Here is a 10,321-nt window from a genome sequence, read left to right as displayed (position 1 = left end):
TCCTTCTCTCGACGGTCCCTGGCTCAGCCCTGGGGTGTCCGCCGGCGAGAAGACCAGGGGCGAAGAGGCAGTGGGGACCGGGAGGGCGCGCGGCCGCGGCGCAGCGGCTCGGTGTTCACTAATCACATCAGCTCGCTCTGCGCCGGCTCCGAGCAGGCAGTTGCCTAGCAATGCCCGCGGATTCAATTCCTCAATCAATAGGCGCGAGGCTCTGCATTTCGGGGAGCTCTGTTGAGACTGGGTGGGACTGGGACACGGGTCCCTCGGTATTAGGGAGCAAGCCGGGGAGGCTAGGGGCAAGGCTACCAAGCACCTGGGACTCGGAGAACAGCGACGTCGGACCTGGGGGTGAGCCGCGAAGGGGGAAGCCCCGCCAGAAAAAGGGAACCCCAAGGTGGCGTGGTGCATCCTCCCGAGGTCCCCGACTTCTGCCCTGGTCCCAAAGAAGTGTAATCGGTAGGCCAGGAAAGCCAGAAGCCCCCCGGGGAGGCAGAAGAAAGTCATACCCGGCTCCCTCCCAAGCCCAGCCCCCCTAAGTGGGGGTGCCCTCGTTGGGGAAGGGCTTTCGCGGGGACCCGGTCTCTTCCCAGGCGGAAGGGGAGGAAGGTGAGACCTGGGGTGAGAGGAGGCACAAGTCATCCCTTTCCAGCAGCTTCTTCACCCTGTTTAGAGAAAAAAAAATTAAAATAATAAAACCAAGACGTGTGTCTATTTACAAAGTATATATTTAAACACGTAAAAAGCGGTATTGGATACAGACATTCACAACCAAAGAAGAAAGGTACCGAAGCTTCACTCGCGTTGAGGCGGAAATCGATTCGAGATTTGTACAAATCTGAGAATTAAATAAGTCCAACACGCGTACAACCCACGCGGTTGCAGACTCCCAGCCATGGCCCTCAGGCCCTGCCCACCCACCCCCCGGGTCAGCGTCTCAAGAACGAGCGAGCGAAGGAGACACACACGACCGTGATGGACGGAGATGACAGGACGAGGGGACGGTGGGCAGAACCAGGCTAGCCAGAGGAAGGCCAAAGTCAAAGTCGGCCCAGGAATGACAGGAGAAGGGAAGGCGCTGCCAGGTAAAGACACAAGTCCCCAGAGTTTTGGTCCACTCGGTAACCGACGTGCCCCTTCAATGAAGTTTTATCTGAAAATAGCGTCGACATTCAAATAAACACACTTGGTCAATGGCGCTTCTTTATACAAAGTCTAAAATACCAGTTTTACAAATGTGAACAGATAAAAATCCCCATTCCGGGAGTTTCTCTTTAGGCGCAATTTGATATTCAAAAACAAAATCACGTAGTACACCGTTTCCCTCTTTTTCTCTCCTCTTTAAAGGCAAGAAAGTCTGGAGGGGAGAGAGGCTGAGAAGCGGGAGGGAGGGCCAGGGCCGAGAGGAGGACAAGTCTGGGGTCCCTCCACACACCCCATCGCGAAGCTCCCGCAGCCCAGTTCTCCATCGCCCCAATCTGTGCTTCGTCCCGCGCTCAAGGCCCCGGTGCCCTCCCTCGACGAGCGTGAAAGTTAGAGCTTCGCTGGCCCTTTAAGGGCAGGGAGGGCGGAGAGGCTGCAGGATCAGTGCTAGAAGGGACGGAGGTGAGGCGGGAGGTGGGGAGGGGGGTGTCAAGTTTGTGCTTTTGAGTCAAAAAGGGGCGCACGTTTTGCGCCCCCCGCGCGCAGCGCGGTCGGGAGTCTGCCTAGGCGGGGGTGTCGCGGGACCGGCGTCGCCACCGCCTCCCCCGCCGCGGCCCCCAGCACTCCCAACTCTCGCTCCTCCTCCCCCTTTGGCGGAGTTTGAATGTCGAGTTCACAGAGAGAACACTCCGCGAACCAAAAAGGCCTATAAATTACAGCTTTTGCTCTTAAGAGGAGGGGGGGGGGGCAAAAGTTCTGATGCGCGTTCCTGGACGAAAACTCCGCCTGGCCCCTCCTTCCCCTGGGCGCGCGGGGCCGCCAGTCCTACGCCCGGGCGACCCCGACCGGGCCCGCCCGGACCGCCCAGTGCGGCGCGGCAAGGCCTGGGTGCGCTGCCCTCTCCCAGCGCTCCCGCCGCGGGTCCCGCAGGGTGGCCAGCCCCGCCGAGCGTCCCTCGGAGAGCTGGGCCCGCCCTCCCCGAGGGAGGGAGCCTTGTCCAAGTCTTCCTGGGAGGTGGGGCCACCGTCTCTTCTGGCGAGGCTAGAGGACGCGCAAAGGAAAAGTCCACCCGAACACTTTTCTTGTAAAACAACCGTCTGGAGCTCTGGGCACGGACACGCAATCCTCCCAATTTATCCTGGCATTTCGGGAATGTAAACAGATTCGTTGGATTTCTTTTCTCTCTGTGGAGTAAGTTAAGGAATGGAGGGAACGGGGAGAGTTTATCCACAAGACATACACACGATCTGCGTGTATAGCGCACACACCTCCCATAAAGTGCATTTCCTGGTGTGGTCCTGGGGGGGAACTGCTCCCCACCCACCCGCGACTTTCTGCCTTCAACATCACACACAAAAAATGTTATTCAAGTTAATACTTTTTCCCCCCTAATAGACTTCTTAATCTTAAAAAAAAAAAAAATAGAAAAAAGAAAACCCAGACTGACCCCACCCCCCTTTTTCTGATTGGGGAGCCAACCTTTTGTTAGTCTGGCTGGCCAATGGGGAAAGAGAAAAAATCCCGGCCCTGCCTCGGTGCCAGGAGTCTGGCACTGGGAATGTGGAGAAAGGAGGAGGGGTGAGGTGGGCAGGCTGAGTTCCTCCAGGCACCTCAGAAACCCGGTGCACAGGCCCCAACTTCCCTAGAGCCTGGGGTCGGGGGTAAGGGACCCCCTCCAGTCCAAACTCAGCCTGTATGTCCCACCAAACCACACTCTTTCTCCTGTTTAAATAAAACAACTTCAAGAGTTGAAATATATATATTTAGATATTTTTCTTAAATAACATATTTACATCTAATAGAAAATATAACTCTAGAGATAATTTTCCAACCAAAACTGAGGGGGAGGAAGGAAGAATGAAAGGGGCTGAAGAGGTGTGAAGTCAGGGACAGGACCAGCCAGAAGGCCACATCCCACTCAGAAATCAAAAGCACTATGCCAAGTCTGCGCCCACTCGCCTGCTTGTCCGGGCTCTCCCACCCGGTAATTCATCTTTTCTCTTTAAAAAAGCCTTGGTCCGTGTTACTTTCCTTAATGGTGACAGTTAAAAAGTTTGAGGTCACATCAGTGACCACCACCTTCTCCAGGTTAGTCAGGGAGGGGCTCCAGGATTCTTCCTCCGGGTCCCCCAGGATTCTGGCCACTGGGATCCTGGCAATGAGGGAGGGTCTACCCCCCTGGGCCCCCATGTCCCGATACAGGCTACCCACAGAGCCTGGGGTGCCTGAGCCATGCCGGACCCTGGAGCCACCAGGGTCCAGGGCACCCTGACCTTTGGCCTCCAGGAAGGCAGCCCTGTGTTTTATGACCCTGGCAGGGAAGGTGTCCACAGCCAGCTTGCCCATGGCCTCTGCTGAGTTAGGACTGGTCACACCGCACTGCACCAGGTCCGAGTCCTGCCTCCGGGCCAGCTGGATCACGCTATGTCCAGCTGGGAACTTTCCTGCCCCAGAAGGGGTGTCGTCCAGCTTCCTGCCCTTGAGGTAATCTCCAAGGCCACCATCGCTGGATTCTCCCAAGGGCCTCTGTGAAGGGTCCAGGAGCTCCTTTCTGGGCTTGGGGCCTCGCTTTTTGGAGCTGTCCCCTGGTGAGCTGGGCTTGTCTTCAACTCGGCTGGTGCCCCGTTCTCGTTCCCTTTCACGCTCTCGATCCCTCTCCCTCTCCCGGTCCCGAGGGGGTTCTGCTCGGCAGGTGCTGCTGGTGCTGCTGCTGCTCCCTGGTGGGGACAGACCCATGTTCCGAAGGCCCTCTCGGGCCCGGGAAGTGGAAGCCAAGTCCTGGGGTGAACGGCCAGGGTAGGGGATCCGGATGCCCCGGGCAGAGTCACTTCTGAACTCATAAGTTTTGGCCTTGGCCTTAGCCTGGGCCTGCAGAGAAAAGGTGGTGTCAAGAGGGAAGAGGGGCCTCACCCACACCCAGGCTCCTCCAGCCTCACCTCCCAGCTTCACCCTCTGATTCCTGGGAAGTTCTGTATGGGTGGGGAGGAAGTGGGGCTTGTGGTGGCAGTCTCAGGGAATGGGAAAGAATTTGTCTGGAAGCAGCCATTTGTAGCCAGCACACTTCTTATATTTCATTATATATTCATTGGGATGGCTGGGGGGGAGCACAAAGGCATTCTTGTATGGTTAAATCCCTCCCCTGGACACCCATTGGTGCTGCCCACTGAATTAGCTGTCAGGGGATTCCCTCCCACATTACAAATTTTCCTGTATGAGGACACCCCTTTGCTTCACAAGCCCTCAGACCCACCCCCTCTGCACAGACTCCACATCACTGCACCCATCCCTGGATACTGCCATCCTACCTTGAGGAGAAAGGTTTTGGGTTTGGGTCCCCGTTTTTTGGGCCCATAGAGCTCCATCTCTCGTTCCCTAGAGAAAGGAAGGAGGGAGAAGGGGTGTGTGAGTAAAGAAACCAAGTGAGGCTCCAGTGCAGGCTGAAGAGGGGCAACCCTGCATCTTTCCAAGTGAGTAGAGGGAGTTTAGGAGGGTCTGTACCTTTCCTCAAAGGCTGCAAGCAGACGAGCATCCAGGATGTTTTCTTCTGGCTCCCATGTGCTGTACCTAAAAGGAATCAGGAAGAAGTGGGCGTCAGTCCCCGGAGCAAAGAAAGAGAGCAGAGGGCGTGTGTGTGTGTGTGTGTGTGTAACTTTTCTTGTTGCCTTGCATTGTATCTTAAAGTAATGGGGAAAAGAGGAAGAAAGAAACCTCCCGAATTACAGTCTGGGTGTGAGAATTACATATAACCTACTTACTTCTGTGACCAGCCCTTCCATTTCACGAGGTATTCCATGCGTCCCTGCGGATGCAAACGGGAAAATGTACGTGTGCATGGGGAGGAATGCATGACGAGGACACAAGAAATACATACGAAAATGCATGCACCAAATGAATGCTCAAAACCCCACAGCCAAAGGCACGCGCCCGCTGCATCACCCCTGCAAGAAACGCTGCACTAAGTGAATGCACCGGCATTCATTCCCCACCCCGCCCCCCACCCATGCAATCTGTGCATCGCTGCAAGTCTAAGGAGAGCACTAAGGCTCAGAGCTGCTGACGGCTGCTGCTGCTGCTGCTGCTGCTGCTGCTGCTGCCGCCACCACTACTGCTGCTACTACTGCTGCTGCTGCTGCTGCTGCTGCTGCCGCCGCCGCCGCCGCCGCCGCCGCCACGGCCGCAGCCGCTGCTGGGACCTGGGGGAAGGGAAGCTGCCTGCAGCAGGGGGAGGGAACCAGGGCCCGAAGGGGAGGGCCCGGCCGCGCCGAGGCCTGAGGCCCAGGGCACCTACTTTCCGTATGCGCCGCTTCAGGAGGGCTTCGGCCGCGAACACCCGCTCCCCCACCGCCGAAAGCTCCATGTTGACTCGCCGCTTCCCCCCTCGGCCGCTTCCAGGAGCAGAAAAGCAGCAGCCAGCGCACGACAGACCATAATACTCTCCCGCTGACGTCAGTTCTCCTCCCTCCCCGCGCTCGCTCCCTCCTGCGGCCCCCCGCCCGCGCCGCCGCGCTCCTCTCCCTCCTACCCCGCCCCTCGCTTCCTCCCGCCCCACGTGTTGCTAACGACGTTGCTAAAGCCGAACGGCTGAAGTCTGCTCCTCGCGCGCTGATTGGGCGAGCTCAGGGCCACGCCCCTCTCCCTGTCTCCCCCGCGTTGCTACGTGACCCGCGTTCCAATCGCCAGGGGGAGGAGTCTGAAACCACTCCAGAGGCCGAGCGCGGAGGAGGGGGCCGCCGGCGGAAGTGACGCCACGAGAGGGCGGGCTCTACCTCTGTCAGTCTGTGGAGCTGGAGAGGGGGTCTGGCTGCCCTCTGTCCTCACCCGAGCCCCCTCCCCCGCCACCAAGTTGTCTCTCCGGTGCTTGGCGTCCCCCACAGCTCTCGCTGGGACCTTCGCGGCGGCTTCAGACAGGCCCCTCCCCCTCGGCAGACCCCGGCCCGCCCCACCTCCAGCGCCCGGGACTCGCGCTGTCCCCTCCCCCGCTGCCGAGCTGCACAATGCACAATGCACAGGTGCTGGGACGCTGAGAGCCGCGCCCGAATCCCGGGTCCCGGCGAGTGCCCCGGCTGCTCCCCACTGCCAGCCCCCTCCCCCGCCACACACCGACCCTCGGTCTCTATGGCAACGCCCCCCCGCCGTCGCCAGCCCCATCCCGCTAACGAACCGCTGTGCCTGCGCCTCGGTCTCCTGTCTCCCAGAGCTGCCCGCACCCACCCCGGGGGCTTGTCCGAATGCTTGCTCGGCTCCGAAGCCCAACGCAGACCGGGTGGAGGCTGGGCGCTCCCATTCGAGCCCTCCCACGTCCCGGGACAGCGGGGACGGGGACGTCGTGCGCCCGCTCTCCCCCGACCATCCCCGAGCCGGGAGCCACTTGCTCCTGTCCCTAGCGGGTGCTGTCCTCCCCTTCCAGGCCGCGGCCGCCCCTGACTTGGCCTGGGTTTGTTAAGGGCGTGGACGACCATGGGTCAGAGTCTGGAGCTTGGCTAATTTTGGGGTGCGTGGACGGGGACTCCTCGGGCCTCCTACAGACTAGGGCACCCGGCCCGCCAACTTCCTGTCCACCACTCTTCCAGACGTGCGTTGACTGATACCCGGCCATAAATGACTACATCGCGACATTAGGGGCGTCGCAGGGTCCAGTGCCGGCTTGGCAAGAGGGTCTCTGAAGATGGCGGGTCTGGAAAGGAGGCGAGACCGGGCCGCGAACGCCTCAGCTGCATGCATATGCACAGCTCTCGGTGACCAGTGGCAGGGGTTGGAGGGCAGCAGCGGAAACTGCAGCCGCAGTCGGGACCCAGCGACCTCCCACCCTTTTCTCTTATCACCTAAGCTCCAGATCACAATTCCCGCCCTCCGGAACCCACGATTTAGTTAAAACACCGATGATCTTCTTGACTGGAAGCGGATTCCCTTGGCCAGGGATGGAATGGGGTGGGATGAAGGGAAGGGAAAAGGGAAAGAACGATAGAGAAGAGAAGCGAGCCAAGTAGTCTGGCTTCAAGGGCAGGAAGCCCAGGCGGAAAGCTGGCCTCGTGTCGGCAGCGAGGTGCACGGCGCGGGCGCGGCGGTCCTACGCGGGCCGCGAGGCAGACAGCGTCGGGCCCGCCCTCCCTCCCAGTCCTCTCGCCCTTGGAAAGAAGGGTTCCAGTTTTTGGCCTTGCTCTCAGACTTTACAAGGTGGGCGCTAGCCTGCAGTCCCATCTCTACGGTTGTCCCGTCTCAACGAACAGGGCGACCGTCGACGCCCGGATCGCCCTGGCGACCCGCACCCGCCGCCTATGAGAGGCCGCCGACGGTTGCGTCCTTAATCATAAAAAGTCATTCCCGGTAACAAATAGTTTCGTCGGACGGTGCCAGCGATACAGCTGTTTCTGTTTAAGCTTAAATACTTTCCAACAGTTTGGGCAGTAAAAATAAAGTTGGCCTCAGCCGCCTATAAGTGTCTGGTTTCCCCGCCCAGAGAAAGCCCACCCTATGCCCTGGGCCTGGGTCTCTCTGCTCGCCGCGCCTGCCCCTCTTGGAGTCGCTGCCCGCCCCCGGCGACGGCTGCCAAAGGCTGCCGGCCACTCGCAGCCCTGCGCCCTGCATCATTCTTCTCGGGCTACAGGGCCACCTTGGAGCCAGAGGGAGGAAGCCTGCCCCAGGGGCCCAAGACCAGACCCTCCTGCCCTACCCTCCCCACACCCTTGGGAAGCTCGCCTGAGCCGGAGAAAAGTGATGGTTTCCCTTCAGATAGGGTTTCTGTAGTTGTGCTTGCCTTGGGTGCCTATAAGGACACCGTGATGAGGCATGCAGAGGTTGGTGAATAGTTTCAGTTTCACACTGAAAAAGAAACAAGCTCTCCTCTTTTTCTGTGCTCCTTTCTTCCTTACATGACCCCCTCCTTCTCTCTCATTTTTCCTTCTTTGCTAAATACCCCTGAAGCTCTGCTGTGAGAAGGAAACCCCTGGTGTTGCTGGCTAGGGTCCTCTTCTATGGAGGGGTACTGGTGGTTTCTGCTTCCTGGCCCCATTTTTCCAACAGTCTTTTTGATGATGATTCTTTCCAAATAGCTTTCTGTCAACAAAATTAGCACTTGGGAGGTGTCTGAGTTTGCAAACTTCGAGGATTCATGCTAAGCCCAAGTCAAAGGTGGAATTCTGCTCAAAAGAAAACCAGCAATACAGAATAATCTGAGGCTTGGGGGAGTCTGACTCCTGTTGGTAGCAGTAGTTCTCTGTCCTCCAGAGAAATGACTCTGGTTGTTTCAGCCTTGCCTGGCACACCCTGCCTCCTGCTGCCCAGAAACAGCAGGGTTGAAGGAGGTGTGAAAATAGGTCACTGGGCAGCTTCACACCCCTGGACAGTTTGGAGAGAAAGAGAGAGGTGGGGGGGTCTGAGAAGTGGGTCTGCAGTCCCACAAGACCCAGAGCTAGGTAGGAAGGGGAGGACACCTATGGGTGCCGGGAGAGGGCGCTAACATAAGAGTGGTAGCACCCTCACTCTGGTCCTTTGAGACTGGTCAGCTGGTGGCACTGCCCCAGGAACCACTGGAAGGAGTATTCCCACTCCCCACCTTTCTTACTGAACCCTCTCCTTCCCCTACTGACTTAGTTCTCACCTCTCTTCTTTCTTCCACAGAACTGCTTTTTCCAAGTTAGATAATTTCTTTTCCCACGTGCACCTACCACAAAACAAACTTTCAAAGTACCGCAGCTTTTAATCCCACTTCTGGGAGTCCAATAATGCAGCGCCCAGGTTGGCATGCGCAGCCTCTGCAGTAAATAAGGTAACTGCTTCCTATTACTTTAGCCCCATATGGCTGCAATTTGAGTGTCTTTGGAGACAGTGCTTGTGTTATGGGTGGGGGAGTGGAGGGTGGAGTGAAAGTGGAAATCAAATGCTCTTAGATCGTATTTTTATGAAGGAAATTGTCGGTGGTTCTCTTAACAGCCTGCACCCCCTCCCGGATGATCTGCTCTGTTTCTTTGTTTAGGGAAATGCAGGCTCCAGCAGCGTGGAGACACCTGCTTCCAGAACCCCAAGTCTCTCTGTCCTAGTCCTCACTTCTGTGATGACCTGGGCACTGGACCCAATGCCCTTCTCGAAAAAGAGCCTCTAACCTGCTGGAGGGAACCCGCAGGATCGCCGGGCCCTAGCCAGGAACCCAGTGCCAGGACCCAACTCGGAGCCCCGACTTTACACCGCAGAACCTGCAGAAGGTCGCACAGCGTCTAGGTTCCCTCTTAGGCCTCCCAGTGCCTGCCGCCCACGGACTCAGCCTTCGGTGAAGGAGTCCGGAGGCTGGAGTGGTGCAGGTGAGGGGCGGGCCGGCCGGGTGGGGCGCTCCGCTCTTGGGTCGCCAGCCAGAGCGGCAAGCCCCAGCGCGTCCTCTAGCTGGAGGCTGAGGCCGGGCCTCGGCTCGTTCTTTGGGAGCATTTCAACTTCGCGGCTTGGCGGGCGTCGGACCTGCCCAGTCTTGGCCTCAGACGCGGGAGGATTTGGAACCCCACCGTTTGCCTCTAGCAGGCCAGCGGGAGGCCAAAAGTGAGCGCGGTCGCCTCCAAGGTGTGGCCGCGTGAACGGCAGTGGTGGCCAGTGGCTTACCTTCGGAGGTCCAGCCCAGGGGGTGGGGTGAGGGGGTGGGGGGGTAAGGGGAGGCATCCAGCTTGCCTACCTGGCGCCTGCCCGCAACGGGTCCGCTGCGGGAATGCAGCAAGGATCACCCAACACCCTGGACAAGGTTCTGAAGGCAGGGCCTGGACAGGCTGGTGGGTGATTAGAAGGGAGGCTGTGGGGGCTTCAGGCCGGGGCTCCAACCTCTAGTTGTTAGAGAAGCCAGAATAGCTCTCCTTTCCTGTTCCACTTAGTCCTCCCTCTTAGACGGCCACATCCTGCCTGCTAGGGAAGGGCAAGCCAGGAGGAAGAGTGAGAAGGGTTGACCACTTTACAGTAGTCCCCAAGGGTCCGCACACTGGGAGCCTCTGGGTCTTTGCTTTCTGCTCCCTTAGACTACAGAAACCCAGATCAAGGCCCCACCCTGTCCCTAGAGGAAGGAAAAGTTCAGTAACATCTACCAGCACTTCCTTGCATTTAGCGCCGGCACTACTTAAGTCACAGCAATCAGGAAGAATCACCTCTCTTATCCCCATTTAATAGATGAAAGGAAGGAACAGTGAGGTCAAGTAACTTGCTCAGGTGCACA

The 10,321-nt window shown here is 58.4% G+C and overlaps 1 protein-coding gene across 2 annotated transcripts; it reads right to left on the bottom strand.

Annotated features, from left to right (window-relative positions):
• Window positions 1–707: 707 nt before the first annotated feature.
• Window positions 708–5,616, bottom strand: Cbx8 (chromobox 8). Of its 2 annotated transcripts, XM_078041505.1 has the most exons (6): window positions 5,429–5,616; window positions 5,199–5,333; window positions 4,896–4,939; window positions 4,639–4,704; window positions 4,446–4,512; window positions 708–4,008 (listed from the first exon to the last, which is right to left on the bottom strand). In XM_078041505.1, the coding sequence occupies exons 1-6, from the start codon at window positions 5,495–5,497 to the stop codon at window positions 3,130–3,132; spliced, it is 1,260 nt and encodes a 419-aa protein (XP_077897631.1). In that variant the 5' UTR covers window positions 5,498–5,616; the 3' UTR covers window positions 708–3,129. The 2 variants fall into 2 exon arrangements, with proteins under 2 accessions (XP_077897631.1, XP_005332684.1); XM_005332627.4 differs by lacking the exon at window positions 5,199–5,333 and having other exon boundaries at window positions 5,429–5,613.
• Window positions 5,617–10,321: the final 4,705 nt, after the last annotated feature.

Source organism: Ictidomys tridecemlineatus, chromosome 3 (genome assembly GCF_052094955.1).
Source record: "Ictidomys tridecemlineatus isolate mIctTri1 chromosome 3, mIctTri1.hap1, whole genome shotgun sequence".
In the NCBI taxonomy this organism is placed as follows: Eukaryota; Metazoa; Chordata; class Mammalia; order Rodentia; family Sciuridae; genus Ictidomys; species Ictidomys tridecemlineatus.
This window is presented reverse-complemented; position numbering and strand designations above follow the sequence as displayed.

What these genes read in the sequence shown, in the direction of transcription:
- Cbx8 (XM_078041505.1), bottom strand. Translation starts at nt 5,497, where the DNA reads ATGGAGCTTTCGGCGGTGGGGGAGCGGGTGTTCGCGGCCGAAGCCCTC. An exon ending in TGAAGCGGCGCATACGGAAA is followed by an intron (nt 5,334 to 5,428) that starts GTAGGTGCCCTG and finishes CCCTTCCCCCAG; the next exon opens with GTCCCAGCAGCGGCTGCGGC. An exon ending in TGGAAGGGCTGGTCACAGAA is followed by an intron (nt 4,705 to 4,895) that starts GTAAGTAGGTTA and finishes GATTCCTTTTAG; the next exon opens with GTACAGCACATGGGAGCCAG.